Source organism: Myotis myotis, unplaced genomic scaffold, assembly GCF_014108235.1.
Source record: "Myotis myotis isolate mMyoMyo1 unplaced genomic scaffold, mMyoMyo1.p scaffold_m19_p_2, whole genome shotgun sequence".
In the NCBI taxonomy this organism is placed as follows: domain Eukaryota; kingdom Metazoa; phylum Chordata; class Mammalia; order Chiroptera; family Vespertilionidae; genus Myotis; species Myotis myotis.
Genome location: NW_023416324.1, coordinates 14,381,738 through 14,406,567, shown reverse-complemented (window position 1 = coordinate 14,406,567; position 24,830 = coordinate 14,381,738). Strand labels below are relative to the sequence as shown.

The following is a 24,830-nucleotide window of genomic DNA, read 5'->3' as shown; positions in this document are numbered from 1 at the left end:
ATTCAAATAGCTGTTTAACAGATGAGAGGACTGGCTAGTTGCTGTGGATATGTGCCACTTCTGAGATTGCACTTCTGTGATCTCAACTTCCTTCACCATTAGCTTTGAGGTAGACTTCAGCCTCTTAATATGCTTGAGACGTCCCTATTTAATTTTCTTAGTCTATTCATTTTCTCTTCCCAGTACCCTGAAAAGAATATAGTTATATTTGGTTTTTTCTCATAATTGCCCCATCCTTGTCTAATTTAACCTTATTAGTTCAGCCTGGCCAGGACTGTTTAATCTCTCCTATACTTTGAAACAGAAGAAACTGCATACCCCCAGACAAGCTGTCATTACATAATTGGGATACAATTACTCAGTGTGATACCCTGTTACCATCTAATCTGTGGACAATACAGTCAGGTGCCGCTTCAACCACAGGAACATGTTCTGAGAAATGGGTAGTTAGCCAATTTCATCATTGTGGTGCAAACAGGGCACTTACACAAACCTGGACAGTACAGCCTACGCACTTAGGCTAGATGGTATCCCGTAGTCGGCAAACTGGCTCGTGAGCCACCTGCGGCTTTTTGGCCCCTTGAGTGTGGCTCTTCCTAAGCCTTAGGAGTACCCTAATTAAGTTAATAACAATGTACCTACCTATATAGTTTAAAAAATTTGGCTCTCAAAAGAAATTTCAATCGTCGTACTGTTGATACTTGGCTCTGCTGACTAATGAGTTTGCTGACCACTGGTCTAGCCTGTTGCTCCTGGGCTAGAAATCAAGCTCACGAGCAAATACAACCAAGAGTGTAAACATGATGTGACGCGGCCTAGTGTTCTACAGCAAACTAAGAGTACACTTCCAGTAGCACAGCTGGTGTGGCTCTGGTTGAATGTTGACCCAGGAACCAACAGTCAAGGTTTGACTCCAGGTCAGGGCCCATGCTCAGACTGTGGGCTCAGTTCTTGGTGGGGGGTGTGTTTCTCTCTCCCTTCCTCTAAAAAGCAACATTAAAAAAAAAAATAGAAAAAAAGTAAATACATAAACCAGAAACAATCATTTGTTAAGTATTATGTACTGTATGTAACTGTGCTATACTTAAGTAGGTTTGTTTACACAGCGTCACCAGGAACACCTGAGTAATGTGTTTTGCTACAATGACTACTTCCCTAGGTAATAGGAATTTTTCAGCTCCATTGTAGTTTCATAGGACCACCCTTTATATTTGCATTCCCTCATGAACTGAAACAGTTATGCATTGCATGACTATGGCAAGATGAGAATTTGTATCAAGAGTCTAGATTCAGTGCTGTCCAACAGAAATACGGTATTAATTCACACCAGTAAATTAATTTATCCCAGTATATCTAAAATATTTCAACACAATATAAGGAATGCTGTGAGGCATCCACCTCGCCTTCTCTCGAGCAGGCTTGGTCCTGGCGTCATCCTTATCTGATGTCATCCAGCCTTGGGAACTCGGGGTAATTACTGTGTGTGGTTAGCGTGATCCAAAGGTACAGAATGGATCTTGAAGGAAAGGGTCGTTGCTGGGCCCCCAAAAGAACCCCGTGTAGACATTGAGAACCTTTGGCCTCCTGACCTCTGGGGTTTACTGTTGGCAGAAAGCAGACTTTGAGTGGACCAAGATTAATCCAGGAGTGGGGAAATGATTGAAGTGATGTGCACATTTCTCCTAAGTGCCCATGCTCACATAGTTGAATAGACATAGAATCTGGAGAATGGAGGAGGTCTGGAACCCTGTGTGCCATTGGTCAGAAAATAGATTGATTATAGTTGGATCTTCCCTTTGGCTTGGTTCAGTCTGTCCAGTAGCAGTTTCTGGCCCGGGGAATTGAAATACAAGGCCTCTTAGGAAAGACTGACCTTGTATTTTCCTGATAAAGCATAATAAACTTTGTAGGCTTCCTATCTGGAGAAGGAAAGTAAAAATTTTTTTAGATAAAAAAAAGAAATACTGTGATATTTTACACTGAGTGTGTGTGTGTGTTGTGACCTAGTGTGTATTTTTACACTTAAAGCACAGTTTAATTTGCCCTAGCCACATTTCATGTAATCAATAGTCATACGGTGGGTGGCTACCATTCTGGGGCTAGAGTGAATTTCCAGTACCAGGCACTGTTCTCAAAGTTTTACATATTTTATTCTCAGTTTTCTGAGCTACAGATGAGGAATCAGAGCCAGAAAGCTTGACTGTATACTGCCCCAACAAAACACAATTATTTGGAGCTATAGCTTATGAGGATGGTATGAATTGTATTTACCTTTTTCTTTTTTCCCTGAAGTTCTCATTCCACAAGAGCTTTTTTTGCAGGTAATCTCCCCCACAACTTCTTGGTGACTTAATTTTCAAACTTCATTCTACCATGAGGACAAATCAAGTTTGTTAGCACAGGGATGGAAATAAACCCAAATAGACGTTACTTGTATGATAGGCCATTCATAGCAGACTTTTGGATTTTATTGTAGGGGGAGGAGATGAGGCATTCAACTGAATTATATCTTTAAATGTTACTTTACTGCTTCAGGGGACAATGTGGTAAGGATGGAAAAGAAATTGTTCTTGAATAAGGCCAGAGGGATATACTGACTGACTATTCAAGGACTGTGTGATGTAAGCACGTCCCTTAGGATTGGTTGGAAACAGGAGCTTCAAAGGATGAATGTCACTGTTCAGGTACTTGAGAGGATTGTAGATGCCACCGAATGATAGTCACATATGGACAAACGCAGGAGTCCTGGCCTCGTGGCAGGTTTTGTCCCGGAACTGCTTGCTGCCCTGAGGGGCTCTCCTCCTCCGAGCCGCCCACCAAGCTGCCCACCGGCACTTGCGGCGGGAGGGCCGGCTTCTCCCCGCACCGCCCAGCCAGACCCGCGAAGCTGAGCCCTAGGGGTTGCACCGATGTTCAGTCCTACCAGTCTCACCAATACCGGTGTGGCCGAGCTTTTGGATTTTTGCCATTATTGTACAGTTCCCCAAACAGAAAGAATAACCCACTGAGATTCTGATGGGAACATTATCTATACTGCTTTAGAGACTCCTTTTGAGATACGTTTCTATATCGTCTTCGAACCAGAAAATCCTTCACCTATTCAAACTTAATTATTTTTGTACCTCACATTATGCTTTTCTTCCTGTTACCGTTTAAATTTTATACTTAGGTCTATCTTTTCATTTGGGGGCTTACTTACTCATTTCTACGTCGAACTAGTGGTTATTAGTGCAGAAAATAATCATTTTCATATATTCCTCTTGTATCCAGCACCTTACTTTTATTAACTTAACGCACAGTTTCCCTGCTGGAGACGCAGAGTAAACAAGATGGACGCTTCTGCGCTCCTTGTTTACAACGCTGACGCGGGAAACGGAAATGAACAAAGGGAACTCTCTTACGCTCTTGAAAAAATTAAAACGGGGCCATCTGTGACGGTACTGAAAGCGCACGCGAGACAAGGCAGGCAGGGGCGAGCTGACAGTCAGGATAAGCACTGTCCGCCCCAGGGAGCAACACGCAGCGGAGGTGACCTCCTTACCAGGCCCGCAGTCGGCCTTTCTTCCTTCCCGTCCCCTTCCGTGCGCTTCCTGCCCTTCTCTCCCCACCTCCCCGCCCTCCCCACTGTCTTCTGCGGCTGCGCAAGGCCCTGCCCAATCGAAAACCGGCTTACTGCTAGATAGAGCAGGGATTGGGCCCAACCTCCGAGGCTGCCAGGAAGGGGCGGGGCTTATCGTAGGTTATTAACATCAATCAGAAGGCCGACGGAAGTGCTGTGTTGTTGCCGGAAGTGGGAAGGAGAGGGTTGTGATGGCGACTGCGGTTCTAACCGAGAAGGTAAGTGCCGCCGGCTCTACCCAGGGGATTTCGTGGGGCGACTCACAGGGGCCGACAGGGGCGAGAGGTGGAGGAGATGCCTGGGTGCTGGGACAGGGAGGAGTAGGCGCTGTGGAGTCGGGGTCGGCAGTGCGGGCCCGGCGCGGCCTGGTCGGGCCCGGCGGGGACTGGGCCTGGGCAGCCCCGGGAGAAGCCGACCAGCCCTGCCAACCGCCGTCCCTCCCTGTCGCAGGTGCTGGCGAGCAGCGCGCAGGAGGAGCAGCCCCTCGCGGCGGCGGAGGAGCTGTCCGCCCAGAAGCGCGAGCAGAGACTGCGCAAGTTCCGGGAGCTGCACCTGAAGCGGGTGAGTGGGTGCTGAGCCCTGGCACTGGCCGGGCCCCTGCGTGTCGGTGGGGGGACGAGGAAGTCGCAGCAGCGAGCCTAACAAACCCGCGTGGCCCGGTGCAAGATCTGTCCCGGTGGTTCTCAACGCTGGTAGCACGTTAGTCACTTTTGAAAATACAGTTGACCCTTGGACATCGCATCTGGGTTTAGGGGTGCTGAACCCCGTAGTCGAAAATCCATATATAACTTTGGACGCTACAGTTGCCCCTTCGCATACTTGGATTCAACCAACCGCGCAGAATGAAAACAGTATGAGCTATACGCGAATTTTCGACTGTGCGGGGGCGGCACCCATAGTCCCGGCGTTGTTCAAGGGTCAGCTGTATTTTTAAATAAATACATTTTTACGGATTTCAGAGCGGAAGGGAGAGGGAGAGAGAGATAGAAACAACAATGATGAGAATCATTGATTGGCTGCCTCCTGCACGCCCCCTACTGGGGATCGAGCCCACAACCCGGGATGTGCCCTTGGCCAGAATCCAACCAGGACCCTTCAGTTCGCAGGCCAACACGCTATCCACTGAGCCAAACCGGCTACAGCGGGTCAGCTGTATTTTTGGTTTGCCATTGGGAATGTGAAAATACTGTTTTAGATCTGAGGTTGGTTGAATCCGTGGGTGTGAAACCCAGGGATAGGAAGGGCCGAGTGTACTTAGGTGCTGAAAGACACCTGGTTTAAGTGGACCTCCGCAGCTCAAACCTGCACTGTCTAGAGGTCAACTGTACACATACCCCCTCCAACCTCCTTCCCCCTACATCTGGTTTGACTTACCTAGACTAGGTTTGGGAGTTTCTCTTACAGCCTTCTTGCTGTATTCTTTTTTTTGAAAGGAAAGGAAAAGGTTTATTTCTGCATCCCCGGGAGACCCACGTACCCCAAGGACAGGGCATGTGGATTCACCTCCTTGCTGTATTCTAACAAACTGTATTTTACTAGGGAAATATGTAGAAACTTGTCCAATGCTAATAAGAGAGCTGGTTGCCTCTTCATTCAAAAATAAGCAGCAGCCCTCGCCAGTGTGGCTCAGTTGGTAGGGCGTCATTCCCTTGCTCGGAAATGTTGGTTCCATTCTGGATCAGGGCACATTCAGGGGTTGTGAGCTCCCAACTGCAGTAGGGTGCCTGCCAGAGGCAGCAGATGGATGTTTCATTATCAGTGTTACTTTCTCCCTTTTCCTCCCCCCCACCCCCTCAAAATCAATATAAAAATCTCTGAAAGTCTGTAGTGTCAGTGAATATGAAAATGCTGTTTTAGATCTCAGGTTGGTTGAATCCGTGAAAAAGCTCAATGAAAGTCTAGTGTCAGTGGTTGAGCTAGTCAGTCGGAACGAGACGATTAAGATAAGGCTTCTGTTCTTAAAAGAGGAGGCAACTTTACAGCTAGAAATTTCATTATGGTAAATGCCACGCTACAGTTAGGAACAAAGGCTGGGGAGTACAGAGGAGAGATTAAAACAGTATGGGGCGCGGGGGGGGGGGGGGGCTCCAGGGAATGTCTTATATAAGACACCTAAACTACTACTTAAAAGATTAGTAAGGTGTTATCAGACAAAGAAGTTGGAGGAAAAAAATATCCAAGCAGAGGGGACAAATACAAAGGAAGAGAATTTATATTAGGGATAAGAGTCCAGCAAATAACTGGCTGCAGTTGGAGCTGAGAAAGAAAGAGCAACAGCTCTTGACTCAACTTGGAGTGGCCTGACAGCCCGGCCATGGTTCCACAAAACCCCAGCATCACTCTGACTGTTGTAGTGAGACAAAAACAAGACTCTTCAAACCACAGAATGACCACACGTCCCCCTCTTCTGCTAACATCATAGACTGTTATTACCAAATAAAACATTAGTCTTGCTCCGTTAATCCTGCCTCGTATGTAAAAACTTAAGATGCTCAATCAAAAATGCGTTGGCTTTCCGACAGTGCCAATCCAGAGCACATCCACGCTTCCTCGAATTTCCTCCCCAAGCCGCTGACACCTACCCCCTAATCCTATACCTACCCCCTAACACTCTCTCACCTAAATGCCTACAGTTCCCTTTGGTTTGCTGTCTCTTTCAGGGCAACACACACAACTTTGTTTGGTTTCAGGTGTTTCCTTGGTGTCTTCACCTGGAGGGTATTGTCAGCGTCAAGAATAAATAAGGGATGGTAGTTGAGAGGACATTCTCTCTTTGCCCCCCAAAAGTTAATCTAAGAAAGACTTAAACACACTTAAATATTTACTTGGATGAACTGTGTAAAAAAACATCTGGTTGGAAATTAGGAGACATGGCTTCCTGGACTTACTGCCACCAGCCTGTGACCTAAGAAACATCAAACTTAATTTTTCCTTAAGATGGTATACTTATTTTATTTTATGCAGTTAAATTTATTTTAAAACAGACTCTTCACAGAGTAATCCAACTGGAAAACTTCTTTCATTTGCCATAATGTAAACTGTTAAAATATTTGAAAAGGAGGGAGGACTTGGAAAGGATTAGAGATACCTATTAAGATAGGTTTTAGAGCCCCAGCCCCAAATTGAGGCTTTTTCCTGAGTTAAGATGAAAAGAGACTGGAAAGTAGAGCGTCATTCTCATCATGTGTTTAACATCATTCCGTGCCATCTGAAGTCTTTTTTTTTTAAATATATTTTATTGATTTTTTACAGAGAGGAAGGGAGAGAGATAGTCAGAAACATCGATGAGAGAGAAACATCGATCAGCTGCCTCCTGCACATCTCCTACTGGGGATGTGCCCGCAACCCAGTTACATGCCCTTGACCGGAATTGAACCTGGGACCCTTCAGTCCGCAGGCCGACGCTTTATCCACTGAGCCAAACCGGTTTCGGCCCATCTGAAGTCTTTAGTGCCCCTGTAGTAGTCCTTCCTCTTTGTGAAACCTTGTCCCATCCAACCCTAAGGGGCCTGCTCAAAGGGACTGCACCGCTAAACGGAGGTAAAGCTGACATGAACCTCCAGGTCTCTGGAGCAGCAGATCCGTGCAGCCCAACACATTATTTTTTTTGACTCGATACAAATGCAGACCCAGTTAGGTGGTTCCCTTGCTTAAAATCCTTTGATGGCTCTCCCTTGCTTTAAGATAAAATGGGGTCCCCTTGGTAATGTGTCTTACCTGACCCTCCAAGAAGGCAAGATCTATTTGGATTGATGCTCATGCTTCAGCTATAAACTTTCGTTACGTTGTAGAACGAAGCCCGTAAATTAAATCACCAGGAAGTTGTGGAAGAAGATAAAAGACTGAAGTTACCTGCAAATTGGGAAGCCAGAAAAGCCCGTTTGGAATGGGAACTACGGGAGGAAGAAAAGAAAAAGGTTAGGAACGCCTCTGCTGTTTCATAAGTGGTTTACTCGGTCTTTCTGTTGTATTGACGCAGTAAAACCAGGTGGTTTTGTACACTGGTTCTAGAGCTAGGCTGCCAGAGTTCAGCTCTTGGCTCTGCTTTTTACTAGCTGCAACACTTTGGGTGAGTTATCTAACCTGCCTGTGCCTCTGTTTTCTCACCTGTAAAATGGAGACTGTGATAATAATTGAGTTAATTATGAGTTAAATGAGCCAGTGCCTGTAAAACAGGGTCTGACACCTGATAAATGCTGAATAAATATTATTTTAAATCTGTGTACTTCTTTCTTATATACTATAGCAGATTCCCAAATTTTCTTTGATTAATCATTTTAAAAGTATTGCTAGATAATTTTATTTAATCTTTGTTGTTTTAAAATAGATAAAATAATTGCTTGTATCGTAATTGCTGGTTTCAGCTCTTCCCTTTCTTTTTAGGAATGTGCAGCCAGAGGGGAGGACTATGAGAAAGTGAAGTTACTGGAGATCAGTGCGGAAGATGCGGAAAGATGGGAGAGGAAAAAGAAGAGGAAAAACCCGGACCTGGGATTTTCAGGTAAATTGGCTTTTACTTTATTGAATGGGCTTGCTAGGCAAGCATCGCCTTCAGTGTTCCTGATTTATGAAAGGATGCGCCCCTTCAGGGATATTCCCTAAGAGGCATAAGCCCAAGAAAATACAAATATATCTCCTGGGGCAGCAGTAAAGGCTGTACTTCAGTCAGCTGGATTCTTCTGTTCTTTGTGGTAAAATTAATCGAGGCTTGTATTGTCAGCATCTTCAGGATAAGAGGCTCTGCTTAGATTGGTGTCTTGTGCATATATTGCTACTAATAATTTAGATTTTTCCCCCCTGAATTGTAATGACCAAACAAGGAAGTATATTATGTCTGGTTCTCATTTTCTTTTTAGATTATGCTGCTGCCCAGTTACGCCAGTATCATCGGTTGACCAAACAGATCAAACCTGACATGGAAACATATGAGAGACTGAGAGAAAAGCAGTAAGTTGACAGTAATGCAAGTTTTTTGTTTTTTTGGGGTGTTTTTTTGCATCCTGAGGTAGACATATTTGTGTGTGAATATATATACAACCATACACACATAAATAATGCCTAGGTAATGTTTAGGTATGGGTTATCAGACGGCTGTCTTAAGAATGATTTCTGATCTCAGCAACACTATTGCTCACTCCACAGTAGTTAAACTCATCTGGCTATCTTTCTAGCTGGACGTTCCAAGACTGAGTGTGGAGTGTTTAAAACCAGATTATCCTATTCACTCCGATATTCTTTTAAGATGCTGTAGTGCCAGCATGTGTGAACTTTTTTTTTTTTGTAAAGGACCAGATAGTAAACATTTTAGGCTTTGTGGGCTATATGGTCTCTGTACAACTACTACTACTCAGCTCTGCTGCTGTGATGTGAAACAGCATAGAGGACCTATAGACAGATGGGTGTGGCTTTGTCCCAGTGAAACTGTCTATAAAAACATGGTGGAGCTTGCCAACTCCTGCTTTAGTGGAGAGAGAAATACGTGAACTTGGAGGCAAGTCCTGACTCTGGCCCTTGGCCCTTTCATCTATAGAATGAAAGTGTCAGAATAAGTGATTTATTAGATCCCTTCTGATTCTGTATTTTTGTTTTTTAAGATTTTTTTTATTGATTTTCAGAGAGCAGAAAAGAGAGAGAGAGAGAAACATTGATGTGAAAGCGAAGCATCAGTCAGGTGCCTCCTACATGCCCCCTACTGGGGATCAAGCCTGCAATCCTGGCATGTGCCCTGATCAGGAATTGAACCAGCAATCTTTTTTGTTTCTTTTTTAAAAAATATTTTTATTTATTGATTTCAGAGAGGAAGGGAGTAGGTGAGAGAGATAGAAACATCAATGATGAGAGAGAATCATTGATTGGCTGCCTCCTGCACACCCCCAACTGGGGATCAAGCCGACAACCTGGGCAGATGCCCTGACCAGGAATCGAACTGTGACATCCTGGTTCACAGGTTGATGCTCAACTACTGAGCCACGCTGGCTGGGTAAACCAGCAATCTTTTGGTGCACGGGATGATACCCAACCAACTGAGCCGTACGGGCCAGGGCTCTGTATTTTTTTTTTTTTTTTTAAGTTAAGGTGGGACCCACCCCACAGTAAATATGTGTGTCTCTTTTATATCTCATCCTGAATGGTTTACTTTGAAATTAGAGAATTTAGTGCACTTGTATTGTTACTATAAGTTCATTTTGCTGTCTTTTCAGTGGAGAAGAGTTTTTTCCAACATCCAACAGTCTTCTTCATGGAACACATGTGCCTTCCACACAGGAAATTGATAGGATGGTCACAGATCTGGAAAAACAGTAAGTACTCAGTAGAGCAGAGTGAAATTTTAAGTGCTTAATGGCAAAATGAATAAACTTAGAATGAATTGAATAGACAGATATTATACTTGCTAATTTCTGACTTAGCATCTACAGTGGTTTTGGGGACAGCAGGTATGAGTTGAGTCCATATGATTTGGAATGGAGAAGCAAACAAAATATTGATATAATTGAATTGTTATCATTGAAGCAGGGAAGGATCTAAAGAAAATTCTTCTTTAAGAACTTTTATTTAGTAATCACTCTGCTATTTGTTTTGAAGAAGCAAGAATGTTCTAGTAAATGTTACCTCCACTACATTTGCATATCTTATACTGATAGGGTTGAATATTAGGCAGAGTGGAATGAATCTGTATTTTAGGAGTTAATACATGTGAAGTATTAAGGATAGTGTCTCACTGTGCACTCCGTATTAGCTGTGGTTATTAATATAATTATTATTGTAGTCATCTTCTTTTAATATTTTATGTATCCAGTCCAGTTTATAACAAGGTTATCATTGCCTTCTTAGAGGCATTCTGAAGGTGAATTTGTATATTACTGGATTTCATGGTTCTTACCCAGGTTGTGCTATTAATTAGCAGCTTCAACTTAATGTTGATGAAAACTGCTTCCCCCACCCACCAAAGTGTGCTATTCTAAGTGTAATGATGCTTTTCTCAACTACTCAGCCATTTCTGTTAAGACAAAAAAAGAAGACAAGCCCTGGCCAGCTAGCTCAGTTGGTTAGAGTGCCGTTCTGATATGCCAAGGTTGCGGGTTTGATTTCCGGTCAGGGCACAAGCAAGAATCAATGAATGAATGCATAAATAAGTGGAACAACAAATCGATGTTTCTCTCTCTCTCTCTCTCTCTCTCTAGTTAATAAATTAAAAAATTTTAAAAAAGACTTTTCAAATTTTTAAAATTACTTTCTTTTTCCCTCAGAATTGAAAAACGAGACAAATATAGCCGGAGACGACCTTATAATGACGATGCAGATATCGACTATATTAATGAAAGAAATGCCAAATTCAACAAAAAGGCAGAAAGATTCTATGGGAAATATACAGCTGAAATTAAACAGAATTTGGAGAGAGGAACAGCTGTCTAGTCTGCTTCAGGAACTGTTTTTAGAAGCTTGCGATGGAGTGAAAGTTTCTGCTAGCAGGACTCCGTCTATGCCTTCCCACTCAGCATTTAAAAATAAATGTTTTTTCTTAAACATATATTTCCAAATTTTTGTGTTTGGATATAAGATGTATTTCTTGTAGTGTACTTGTTTTGTAATAATCTACTTTGTATAAATCCTAATTATATTATTTTTCTATGTATTTTAAATGTGTGATTGTTTAATCTTTGAAGCATTTTGGGCTAAAGATTGTTGGTACCAAACAAATTCAATCACTGTCGCTTTGAATCATGTTAGGAATTTGACAGAATCTAGAGTTGGACTCAGGAACCATGTGGGATTGAAGCTAAGGACAGTGATGACGGTGTGGCAGTGGCTCCTGGAGGACTGGCGCAGGCTGGACCCAGGGCTGCTTATGACCAAGTTCAGGAAGCAACAGAACTGCCCTCCTGTGAATATGGACCATGTACTGTTCCCTTTTTTACAAAGCAAACATCCTGTGGAATAAAATCCCTACTAACCCTCTGCTTATCATTCAAAAATATGTTTGTATATACACACACCAACATATATGCTTCCAATTCCATAAACTTAAAATTTCTTTTTTATGGGAAATTCCAAACATACTCAAAAGAAGATAATTTAGTACAATGACCCCCACATACCCAATCCCCATCTCATGGCCAATACAGTTTCATCTTTATTTCTGCTTTCCCCTCCATGACTCCTATGTTCTTTTGAAGCAAATACCAGATGTATAACTTTATCTGTTACACATTTTTTAAGTATGTATCTGAAAGCCCATGAGCGTCAACCCGTAGAGATCGCTGGCTGGATTCCCAGTCAGGGCACATGCCCGAGTTGTGGATTTGATCCTCAATGTGGAGTGCGCAGGGGGCAGCCAATGATGTTTCTATCTCTCTATCCCTCTCCCTTCCTCTCTAAATAAATTAAAGAAAACATTAAAAAAAGAGGAAGATATAAAAAAGACCCACATCAAACTGGTAGACATGAAAGTACATTCCTGAGATGAAAAATGCCCTGGGTGGGTTTAACCCGACTGCTGCCGAGTTCCCATCAGCCACTGCTTATTCTGTTCATCTCCCACGCAGCCCATGGCTGGGCGATGCTCCTCTCACAGTGCTCGCTCCTGCCCCTGCCCCTGCCCCTGCCCATCAGGACAGGGCCGCCTCCCCATTAGCCTTTTCTTTTCGAAAGCTGGGACATCTTGGTGGGGACAGCTTCCTCTTTGGCTCATTTATTTCAAAGGCCACCTCAGAGAAGTGGGTCTTGATTACTTTCAACTGTGTTCTCCCACTTGGAAGGCCCCGTTGAGCAGTTTTTGTCCAGGTGGCGGAGCTGAGCGTAACAAAATGGTCTCCAATAGTTACCATTGATTGTGTGACAGTGTTCCAAGCTGGCTCTGGAGTGAGTTTGTCCCCATCGGAGTCCTCTGAAGGCCTTAGTGGAATGGGGACGATAATAGCACTAACCTCACAGGATTGTTGTTGGTATTAAATGGATAATCCAGGCAAAGCACTGAGCACGCTGGGCTGTGTGGAGTAAATGCCCATGCGTGCTGGCAGTTCCTGTAACGTCACATTCTCCAATAAGACTTGCTATCTTTGCTCTTAGGGCAAGAAGCACTGTGCAAAAGCCAGTAAAAATGCCGACTAAGGTGCCAGACAGCCTGGAATCGAATGTCAGTTCTTCCATTTGCCAGACAAAGGATCTAGGGCCAGTCATGGCATTCGTCTGCTAGGGCTGCCCTAACAGAATACAGACAGGGCGGCTTAAACACCAGAAATGTGTGTTCTCACAGTTCTGAAGGCTGGGAGTCCAAGAGCAAGGGACCAGCAGGGTTGATTTATGGTGAAAACTCTCTCCTCGGCTTGCAGGAGGCCACCTTCTTGCTGTGCCCTCACATGGCCTTTTCTCCCTGTTCGTGCACTGGGGGTGTCCCCTCCTTTCCCCCCAATAAGGACATCAGTCCTATTGGATTAGGGTCCCCACCCTCATGACCTCATTTAACCTTGATGACTTTAACAAAATATATCTTTATTGACTTCAGAGAGGAAGGGAGAGAGAGATAGAAACATCAATGACGAGAGAGAATCATTGATCGGCTGCCTCCTGCACACTCCACACCGGGGATCGAACCCACAACCTGGGCATGTGCCCTGACGGAATCGAACCGTGACTTTCTGGTTCATAGGTCAGTGCTCAACCACTGAGCTAAGCAGGCTGGGCTTAATGACTTTTTAAAATAGAGTCACATGGGGGTTAGAGTTTCAGCACATAAATTTTTTTTTTTTGGGGGGGGACTCAATTTGGCCCATAAAATCACCCACCCTCTTTGTGATTCAGTTTCCCCAGCTCTAAAAAGTGTTAATGATACCTACCTCAGACGGCTGTTGGGGGGATTAAATGAGTACAATGTGCTTATACCAGTGCCTGTTCATAGGGGTACTATGTGAGTTATAACAGTAATAAGTCAATAAATATTATCCTCCTGGGCATTTCCTCTACTTGGTCTGCTCTCTTTCCTCACCTCCCAATCAAGATAATGCCACATTATTGATTCAGAAATCTCTGAGGGAGGTTAGGATTACCACGTGACTTACATCCTGCCCCCCAAGTCTTGGCTTTTTTTTTTTTTTTTTTTTTTTTTTTTTAACAAGCAGAGACTTCCTCTTCCTGCCAATCTGGAGCGCTGCAGAGGGAGGCAATCCAGGAGCTTTGAAGCGCCCTGCCCAGCCCTCTCTGCGCCTCCAGCACCAGCCGCTCCCTTTGGAAGCTCATCGCTTACACAGGACTAAGTTTGCGCTCTGCCTGGGCTGCTTCTCCACTTAGAGTCACAGTCCAGTTCCTGACAAATGACAACCACTTGCAGAACTCAGGGATCTGAGACCAGAGGCCCCACCTGGCTTTCTGCTTCAATAGAACCAGCACTTGTGGTCAAATCATTAAAAGAAAAAAAGAACCCCAAACACCTCTTATCTATAAAAATGTTCACATTTTGGATGAATAGTTTAGTCTTGTCCCCATGGGTGGAGTTGTCATATTTGTGTTTGGAAAGTTACAGGCTGATGGGAGCTCTACAGGCTGTAGGGACCACAAGAAACTAGGAGATACGGACAACCTGTGTGTGTGTGTGTGTGTGTGTGTGTGTGTGTGTGTGTGTTGGGAGGGGACAGGAGTGTGTTTCTGCAGCTGGAAATGGTCCTTGGGGGAGAGATGCAAAAAAACCCCAACACAACAAAAACACCTAATAGTCTCAGAAACATCCCCTAGTATGGAAGATGTTCATCACATATTTGTAAAATAAACATAAAACATTTAAAATATACGACAGTTTTTACAAAATTTTGTATTAGCACTTCTCATTCTTATTAATAAAATAGAAGTTCTCAAATAAGAACTGAGCTAATCTCCTGTTGCTTAGAGGCGGGTGTGGCTAGATAGAGACAGAGCCTGGTAGCAGAAAGGGGATGGGGAGGGAGAGCAGAGCCTTAGTGACCACGGCAGCTGTGTAGCGCCCCCTGGTGGGATTTGAGGAGCATAGCTTCAAAATCAGTCCCATTAAAAAAACCCCAAAACACAAGCATTGGGCTTTTTCCTAGATACAGCATTAATACGTAGTCATTGTAAATTGTTGATACAGGCATTCTAAATCAGTGACATGTGAATCAGTCAGATTTTAGTAATATTTTGCTCATTACTAGGGAAAGAGAATTTTGGTTTCATCATGCAAAGTTTTGGTTTCGCAAAGTTTTCATCAAAATTAGCTTATGTAAACATGATTCAATTGATGTCTGTACATTTTCTAAACAAAGATATAAAAATGGCCAGTAAACACACGAAAAGGTGCTCGATGCCATGTGCCCTCAGGCAAACACGAAGTAAAACTACGATGAGGTATCACTTCCCATCCACCAGCATAGTTCTAATCAACGACACAGATAGTCACAAGTGCTGACAAGGACGCGGAGGAATCCGGACCTTCTGCACACCGCTGGTGAGGAATAACTGCTGTGACAGTCCTTCCCGAGGTTAGACTCGAGTTACCCTATGAAGTAACAATTTCATTCCTAGGTATGCGCCCAAGAGAACTGAAGACATATTGCCACAAAAAATCTTGAAAGCAAATGTTCAGAGCAGCATTACTTGTAATAGCCAAAGAGTAGAAAGAGCTCAAATGTCCATCAAGTGATGAACGGATAAGTGTGGTGTAGCCACACAAAGGAATATTATTCATCAATAAAAAGGAATAACGTTCTGATACAGGCCACACCACGGTGAACCTAGAGGATATTTTGCTAACTGACAGAAGTCAGACACAAAAGACCATACATAACTTGTATGACTCCATTTATACGAAATGTCCAGAATAGGCAAATCCATAGAGACAGAACGTAGACTAGTGGTTGCCCGGGGCTGGGTGGGATGAAGGAGGGAGTGAGAGGGAATGACTGTTAATGGGGACGGAGTTTCCTTTTGGGATGATGAAAATGTTCTTAAATTATAGTGTGGTGATGGTTACACCCCCCCGCGAATGTGCTAAAAACCGCAGAACTGTGCACGTTAAAAGGTGAATTTTATGGCATGAGAATTATATCTCAATAAAGCTGCTACGGTTTCTGTTCATAATCATATCATGAGAAGACTTCCATCGAGTTTGGAAGGTCTGTTTGACATGCAGGCTTCATAAAATCCATTTGGAGTGATTCCCAGGAGGCCCCTCGAGAAATCAAAGCAGCCAAGACAGATTCCCAAGAGACACATGTGATCGCCCATCCAGAGAAATCGCAACAGCTCCACTAAATGACTCACTGAACAGGCGGTTTTCAGAACCTACGACAGGCTAGAGAGTCTTCCAGAAGCTTGGCTCTATCCACGAACAGATTCAAGGGTTGATTTCATTTTATTTACTTACTTATCTTTCTTTCTTAAAAATAATTCTTTATTGTAAGGGTTGATGTTAGTTAAGCTGCTTCTCACGTGGGTGACTGGATGGATGGCTCCGGGGTGAGCGCAGCCGGCACTGAATGACGGATGTTACCAAGGACCCGTGGCTTCCCTCCTCCTGTTCCGGGGAAACCAGGCAATTTAAAAAGCGAGGGAGATATGAAGGTACGGCATTTGTGAAAGCGTTTCTGTACTTGACAAAGTCAATAGCAGTAGGAGTGACGTTGGCTGGGAACAATAGGCATCCCGACGAAGGGGCGTGGACAAAGAGAAGACTAGTTTTCTCACAAAAATGTGGAGGCGGGAGACCACTCCGTGCCTGATGAGGTCACCGCGGGCCCGGGACCCGTCCTTTCCGCTCGGGCCTCCTCGGCCTTGGCCTCTTGTGTGTGTCACCAGCTGTTGCTCAGCACCAGGCGTGATGTCCTCACACCAGTGTCCAAGGAGGACGGCCAAAGGGGGCAAGGCCCTGTGTCCCTCCTCTGGGGGCTCCATTTATTCTGGAAAGTGCTCCTGGTGCATCACTGATTAGAACGGGACCACGAGCTGCATCCGTGCATGACGCAGTGTGGTAACCAACCAGGGGGCTGGGGCTTGCTGATTAAGGCTGGATTCTCTTGGGCCTGGCTCTGGGCTTCAGTCCAACTTGGGTTGGTTCCATGAATCTCATGATGGGGCCTATGAGGACAAGGGGTACGACAATGGCGCAAGCACACATCAAGCCCCTGTTTGTGTCTCGTGGTAAAACATCCCGTTGGCCAAATCAACGCACATGGCTGCGCCCAGAGTCCGGGGGCAGGAAATCCAGTTTGCCTGCTATGACGTCATGGTAAAGGTGGAAGTATAATTCTGCTACAGGGGCGTGAAGGCCAGGTGGGCCTCTCCCTAGCCCAGGCAGCAGGGCTCGGATGGCCCTGGGTGGCTTACACCAACCCCGACTCATGAAGTCTTACGGTGTCGTGGTTAAGAACATGACTTTGGGGAGAAGGACTTTTAGGATCAAACCCCAGCTTCTCCACCCACTAGCGCTTTGACCTGGGCAATCAATTTCACATCCAGATTCCTCACCTGCCTCATAGGGTTGTGGTGAAGGCTGCGGTGCTTCTCATTCTCACCCGAGGATATTTTTTCCATTGATTTTCTTTTTTTGCTGCAAAAGGACTTATTGTTTCATTTGGTCCAATGCATGGGAGAGGGCTTCAGGGTGGTTAAAAGAATGGCTAGTAGCCCTGACTGGTTTTGCTCAGTGGATAGAGCGTTGGCCTGCGGACTGAAGGGTCCCGGATTCGATTCCGGTCAAGGTCATGTACCTTGGTTGCGGGCACATCCCCAGTGGGGAGTGTGCAGGAGGCAGCTGACCGATGTTTCTCTCTCATTGATGTTTCTGACTCTCTATCCCTCTCCCTTCCTCTCTGGAAAAAAAATCAATAAAATATATTTAAAAACAAAAGAATGGAGAGTAGTTTCAGGGAGAGGCTCAGGTAAAAGCCAGACACCAGGGGAAGCAGAGGGGCCCCCCAAAGGCCTCTGGGCTCCAAAGGCTCCTAGTCGTGCTGGAGGGTGAGCCTTTCGAAGAGACACTCGCCCCGCCCAGCCTGGGGGCCGCAGCCTGCGGAGGTGAGCCAGGTGTCCCCCATCTTCTTGATGAGTTTCACCTCCTCACCCCGGAAGTGGTTCTCCGGGAAGCCCCAGAGCTGAGGGCCTGTGCGGGTGGAACCAGGGCCGGCAGCTCCACCAGGGCCTGGTCAGGCGCCTCTCCAAGGCCAGGGCGGCTGCCATGGGCCCTGGGTTTTGCCCACTCGTCTTGGGGGGCCTCAGCGCGTCCTGGGAGAGAAGGCGGCCGCCTCGCTGGTTTTCAACTTTGAGATGCTCAGCGCCCTTGTGCGTCTTCTCTGCCAACTCGGGGAAGAGGTGGCCCACGCCCTCGAGAGCCACGTCCTCAGGGGCGAAATAGAAGCCCAGAGAGGTAGGTGCGGGAGGCCCGCAGGGGCAGGCTGGCCAGGGGGTCGGCCACAGCCTCCACCTCGGTGGAGTAATTCTGACGGATTTGGGAGCTCACAGTTGTTCGGCAATAAGGAGTTAAGGTAGAAAAAAACCGGTGTGTTGGCTGGTCCCGGAGGGGGTTCTGCAGGTGGTGACTGGATAAGGGGCAGGAGAGTGGCCGGAGGCTGGAAGAAGGGGCGTCCCTGGGTCTGTTCTCTCCAAACACTGTTGAAGCGAGAGGCAGGTCCGGGACCGCTGAGGGCACTCTCCATTGATTTTTTAAAACTTGATTTTTATTGATTTCAGAGAAGGAGGGAGAGGGCGAGAGAGATAGAAACGTCAACGATGAGAGAGAATCATTGATCGGCTGCCGCCTGCATGCCCCACACTGGGCATTGAGTCCATAACCCGGGCATGTGCTCTGACCAAGAACTGAACAGTGACCTCCTGGTTCATAGGTAGATGCTCAACCACTGAGCCACACCAGCCAGTCTCCATTGTTTTTTTTTTTTTTTAGAGAGAGAATGGAAGGGAGGGGGAGAGACACAGAAAGAAACATCGATCTGAGAGAGATTGGTTGCCTCCTGCATGTGCCCCAACCCGGGGCTGGGGATTGAGCCTGCAACCAAGGTACATGACCTTGACTGGAATCAAACTCATGACCCTTCAGTCCATGGGCCAACGCTCTAACCACTGAGAAAACCAGCTAGGGCAATATGGTGCTTCTGAAAATGCCTAGCACACTGTAGGGGTTCATGAGTGTTAGCTCTGATCCTCGGGGCCAGAGGAGAGGGGGTCTTGCTGCTCTTTCCCCAGAAGCTGTAACAGGTGAGTTTGGCCACAAAGGAGAGGGAGGAGCTCTGTTATCTCATCGTGTCACCTCTCGGGTCAGGGAGGGCTCCCATCTCACTCTGTGTGTCCTGCTCATTCCTCCCAGACAGCTCAGCAGCTAATGCACCGCAATTGCTTTTTCATTAGTAGCCGCAGAATTCACATGCAGTAGCTCTCGACCACTGAGGCCTGCAGTTAGCGGTGGCTTGCACACTGAACCGTGAAGCCAAACAATCTACTATTGTTAGGTTGGAATCAGCCACTTGAATTAAAAGAAAACAACCCAAAAACCCCACAAAAAAAAAAACCCTCACTGTGTCACGTCACCTGCTCCCAGGCCAAGCCAGAGGGAAAAAGAACGTCTCGCCAGATGTTCCACGTGCTGGGGCTCCGGAGTTCTCAGGGGTTCCAAGTGTGTTCGTTCCAGAGAATTCTCAATCAAAGCACTACCCCAGGCAGACACATTTTCACACCAGCATGCCCCCAGCATGTGTGGAAAAGAGCGGGGGAAGCTGTGTAGATCTAAGTCGGACTAATTAGCTGTCAGCTGCGTCGCATCTGGAGATCAAATATAAGCTGTTGGCATCAAACACTGTTCCGGTCCCTGTCATTTCCGTTCTCCTGGTACTGCGCCATCCTTTGTAGCGGGGCCCTGATATGTTTCTCCACGCTGACAAAAAAATCCAGCAGCCTGCCAAGCATGGAGCCCCGTCATCCGCTATTGGCGACTCAGCGCCCTGGTATTTTGGGCCAGGGGGAGTTAGAGACCCCGGCCTTTGCTGGGATGAGTCGATGGAAGTGGGCAATTGCATTTGGTGGTGTTGGAATGCAAATGTTTGCCTGGTTGCCCGTCACCAGGGCCCATGACCATTGCTTCTGTTCTGTGTGTGCAAAGGCCACAAAGTCCAGGGTGTGCCACGGGCTCCTTTTGGCCCGTCTCCGGAATTCCATCGGTTTGCACCAGGTAGAAGTGGTTCATCACTGGCGGGTTGAAGGGCCGAGGTGTGGATTTTGCCTTTTAAGAGAAGCATGTGCATCTGGCAACGGGAGAGTGGCCAGAGGACAGACCCAGCCGTGGTTTTATTCTATGCAGATATTTAAAGTTTTCTCTTTTCGCCTGGTGGAAAAGAATCTGTTTCTGGTTTAAGCTGATTTAAATTTTTTGCCAGGCTATTGTAAATAATGTGTCCCTTCATTTCTTGAAAGGAGCTTGGGGTATGGTTATAGAATTCCAAGTATACACATGACAAACTGGCTTTATGAATTTGATTCTTCTCCATGACAAAAGATGTGTAATTTTTAGTGCACCTTAAAAACAAAAGGAAGTTGCCCAGCTGGCGTGGCTCAGTGGTTGAGCATTGACCTATGAACCAGGGGTCATGGTTGGATTCCCCTTCAGGACACATGCCTGGGTTGCAGGCTCCATCCCCAGTGTGGGGTGTGCAGCCAATCAGTGATTCTCTCTCATCATTGATCTTTCTATCTCTCCCTCTCCCTTCCTCTCTGAAATAAAAAATCTATACTAATAAAAGGGTAATATGCAAATTAACCATCACTCCATGACAAAGATGTTGGCGCCCATAGCCACAAAGATGGCAGCGCCGGCTGGAGCCACAGAGCTGGCCGGAGCGGGCAGGACGCTTGGCTTCCTTTGGGTGGGACGCTTGGCTTCCTTCATCGCCCCAGCAACGAAGCAAGCCAAGCCTCCTGCAAGCCCCTGCCGGCCGCTGAGGGCCAGCTTCTGGGCGGTGGCCACGGGGCCGGCAGAGCGGGTGGGAGGTGGCTCTGGCCCGGAGAGAAGGCGGGAGCCGGCGACCAGAGCGAAGGCCCAGGTCCCGGGTGCCGAAGGGAAGCCGGTGCCGGCAGCCAGGGGAAGGAAGGCCTATTCTTGCACGAATCTTCGCGCATCAGGCCTCTAGTATATATATTAAAACAATAAAAATAAAAATAAAAGGGAGCTGGCATAGGGTACTACTAAGGACTACCCACTAGGTGGCAGTATACCTTTAGTTTTTTAACATACAGCGCAGTAGTTTTCAAAGCATGGTCCCCAAACCAGCATCACTGCCTGGGAGTTTGTTAGAAGTGTGAGTCCTATGGCTCCACCTTGGACCCACTGAGTCAGGGTCTCTGGGCGTGGGGCCCAGTAACTGTGCTTTAACAAGTCTTCTGGGCAGCTCTGTTGCACTCTCCAGTGTGAGAGTGCTGATGAAGTCAGGCGGGAGGTCTTTCTGCAATCTGAAAGTGCCAGCATTCCAGGCAACAGGGTGTGGTCGGCTTTAGGCACAAGTGCGGTGACTGAGAGACACCAAAAGACACCCATGGGCCAAGTATCTTTTATGCTGGACTTTCCCAGTGTCTAAAATGCCCCCTATTGGTCCTGTCTTAGGGCCAATGAATGAAAAGGCCCAGCCAGGAAGTGAGGGTCTGAGCCTCTAGACCAGCGGTTCTCAAACTGTGGGTCGTGACCCCTTTGGCTGTCGAACGACCCTTTCACAGGGGTCGCCTAAGACCATCCTGCATAGCAGATATTTACATTATGATTCATACCAGTAGCAACATTACAGCTATGAAGTAGCAACGAAAATAATTTTATGGTTGGGTCACAACATGAGGAACTGTATTTAAAGGGCCAGAAGGTTGAGAACCACTGCTCTAGATCCAATAGATTAGCCATTATGCCTCACTAACACCTAAGAACTATTTATTTATTTATTTATTTATTTTATTTTTTTTAATATATTTTATTGATTTTTTACAGAGAGGAAGGGAGAGAGATAGAGAGTTAGAAACATCGATGAGAGAGAAACATCGATCAGCTGCCTCCTGCACATCTCCCACTGGGGACATGCCCGCAACCAGGTACATGCCCTTGACCGGAATCGAACCTGGGACCTTTCAGTCCGCAGGCCGACGCTCTATCCACTGAGCCAAACCGGTTTCGGCACACCTAAGAACTATTTAGATTCTCAGGCCAAATTGGCCCATCACCTGTCTTTGTAAATAAAGTTTTATTGGAACACAGCCACACCCAGTGACATATTACCTATGGCTGCTTTCAGGCTACAAAGGCGGAGGTGACAGAGTGTGTGGCCTGCAAAGCCTAAAAGATTTAGGTCTATTTATTTTTTTATTTTTAAATTGAATCAGACTTGGAGGCAAAAGATCCAGGTTTGAGTCCTAGTTCTGCCTCTTTTATTTATTTATTTATTTACTTATTAAATTTTTAATTTTTATTTATTTTTTTAATCCTCACCCAGGGATATTTTCCACTGATTTTTAAAGAAAGTGAAAGAGTGAGGGAAAGACAGAGAGAGATATTGATGTGAGAGAAATACATCGATTGGTTGCCGCCTGCAAAGGAGGTACATGCCCTTGACTGGAGTCGAACCTGGGATCCTTCCGTCCACCCTAATCCACTGAGCCAAACCAGCTAGGGCCTAAAAGATTTAGGTTTAGACGAAGAGTTACCTAGCAAGGCCTCGAGGGATTGGGCCACCAGCCCCAGGACAGTGGAGGGTCCAAGGCGGGAAATCTTGTGTAGGGATCTGACTGAGGGTGTGGGGGTGGGGCGGAGGGGGAAGGAGCAGCCTGGGGGGCGTGAGAGGCCTGTGTGAGGCACCCCGGGGTGCTGAGATGCTTTGGACCTTTACCCGATATGCGAATGCCCACAAACCCAAAGGCCAACCAGCCACTCTACTAACTGGAATCAACTTTACTCATAGGTTATTATTGACTCATCTGTAGATAAAAACTGTCGACCCGAAGCAACTAAGATGGCGGCATAGGTAAACACGGGGAAATTGTCGCCTCACACAACAATTGAAAATTACCGCAAAGGACTGAGCAAACATCATCCAGAACAACAGAAAGGCTGGCTGAGTGTAAATTCTATAACTAGAAGGAAAGAAAAGCACGCTGAGAGCCAGAGGCGCTGCGGAGGTGAAGTGCAGAGGTACGGCGGCGCGCGCGCGAGGAAAGGGGGTAGCACCTGAGGACGCGGCTGTCTTTTTGAATCACAAGCTCCTGACTGCTCTGAACTCCGGTTCCGGGAAGTCTCTGGGGACCCAGGTCTCATACGGGGAGAGGCTGGTCTGTCCGGCAGCGGGAGAACTTGAGGGTGGCTTTCCCTCAGAGGTGCTTGCAGCCGTTACCGGGACACTGAGACGCGCGACTCCGGGCGGAGAATCGGCCATAGCTGCTTTCTCCGCCCTTTGACTCCCTGAGACCCCGCCCCACCCAGGCTGCGGCAGAGGCTTTTGCATGTGAATGTACCTAACTGCAGCCAAACCAGGCAGACCCTGAACTTCCAAGAGAAGGCCCAAGGCCCCGCAGCGGCTTGCATTGCTTCACAGCTGAGCCTCTTCATGGCTTCTGCTGTGTGGCCTCAGGCAGAGGCTGAATTAGCACCTCCTTAGATCCAGGAGCCACTGTACCCAGTGGTCAGAGGGGGTCCATCCAGACTGCAACTCCTCAGATCCATAAGGGACACACTCAGGGAGCAGACTCAGTGAGCACCAAAGCCCCACTGAAGCAAGTCTTGCCCCAGAAGGGTGTCTTCAGCACAGAAGTTCTCCCAGTTTAGACACAGCTGATTCTCACAGCCAATTGGCCTGGAGGTCAATTCCTCCCAGTGATTCTACAACAACCAAGGCACCAAGAGTGCACCAAGAGTGTCCACCCCAGGTAACTGGGGAGGCTGAGCTACTGGGCCCTACAGGACACCTGGCGCACAGGGCCACTCTATCAACACAGGGAAGCTGCCAAAATGCGGAGACAAAGAAACAGGTCACAAATGGCAGAAATGGAGGAAAGCAAACGATTGGATATAGAGTTCAAGGCCACGTTTATAAGGTTTTTCAAGAATTTTATGGAAACCGCCGATAAATTTAATGAATCCCTCAATAAGTATAGTGAGACCATGGAGGACATGAAAAAGGACCAACTAGAAATTAAGCATACACTGACTGAAATAAAGAATAATTTACAGAGATCCAGCAGCAGACAAGAGGATCCCAAGAATCAAGTCAAAGATTTGAAATACAAAGAAACAAAAAATACCCAACCGAAAAAGAAAAAAGAAAAGAGATTCCAAAAATATGAAGATAGTGTAAGGAACCTCTGGGACAACTTCAAGCGTACCAACATCAGAATTATAGGGGTACCAGAAGGAGAGAGAGGGCAAGATATTGAAAACCTTTTTGAAGAAATAATGACAGAAAACTTCCCCTACCTGGTGAAAGAAATGGACTTACAAGTCCAGGAAGCGCAGAGAACCCCAAACAAAAGGAATCCAAGGAGGACCACACCAAGACACATCATAATTAAAATGCCAAGAGCAAAAGATAAAGAGAGAATCTTAAAAGCAGCAAGAGAAAAACAGTCAGTTACCTACAAGGGAGTACCCATACGACTGTCAACTGATTTCTCAACAGAAACCATGCAGGCCAGAAGAGACTGGCAAGAAATATTCAAAGTGATGAATAGCAAGAACCTGCAACCAAGATTACTTTATCCAGCAAAGCTATCATTCAGAATAGAAGGTCAGATAAAGAGCTTCACGGATAAGAAAAAGCTAAAGGAGTTCATCACCACCAAACCAGCATTATATGAAATGCTGAAAGGTATTCTTTAAGAAGAGGAAGAAGAAAAAGGAACTCTTACCATTTGCCACAGCATGGATGGAACTGGAGAGCGGATAAATACCACATGATCTCACTCATTTGTGGAATATAATGAACAACATAAGCTGATGAACAAGGACTGATCCAGAGACGGAGAGGCATTGATTGGACTGTCGGGACTTGGAGGGAAGGTAGGGGAGGGTGGGGGTAAGGGGGAAAGATCAACCAAAGGACTTATATGCAAGCATATAGGCCTAATCAATGGACATGGACAACGGGGGGGTGAGGGCATGAGCGGGGGTGGGGGGGGTGGGGGGTAGAGGGTAACGTGGGGACAAGGACACATATGTAATATCTTAATCAATAAAAAATAT

At 46.2% G+C, this 24,830-nt stretch overlaps 1 protein-coding gene and 1 long non-coding RNA gene across 3 annotated transcripts; one reads left to right on the top strand and one right to left on the bottom strand.

Annotated features, from left to right (window-relative positions):
• Window positions 1–1,079: 1,079 nt before the first annotated feature.
• Window positions 1,080–3,591, bottom strand: LOC118676454. The gene is made up of 3 exons (XR_004974112.1): window positions 3,200–3,591; window positions 2,272–2,368; window positions 1,080–1,919 (listed from the first exon to the last, which is right to left on the bottom strand). It is a non-coding gene; the product is annotated as an uncharacterized LOC118676454 (long non-coding RNA).
• An 86-nt stretch (window positions 3,592–3,677) lies between these two features.
• Window positions 3,678–11,575, top strand: SYF2 (SYF2 pre-mRNA splicing factor). Of its 2 annotated transcripts, XM_036350416.1 has the most exons (7): window positions 3,679–3,837; window positions 4,070–4,180; window positions 7,411–7,536; window positions 8,003–8,120; window positions 8,476–8,566; window positions 9,820–9,918; window positions 10,867–11,575. In XM_036350416.1, exons 1-7 carry the CDS (start codon window positions 3,811–3,813, stop codon window positions 11,030–11,032), a joined length of 738 nt encoding a protein of 245 aa, XP_036206309.1. In that variant the 5' UTR covers window positions 3,679–3,810; the 3' UTR covers window positions 11,033–11,575. The 2 variants fall into 2 exon arrangements, with proteins under 2 accessions (XP_036206311.1, XP_036206309.1); XM_036350418.1 differs by lacking the exon at window positions 9,820–9,918 and having other exon boundaries at window positions 3,678–3,837.
• The last annotated feature ends 13,255 nt before the right edge of the window (window positions 11,576–24,830 follow it).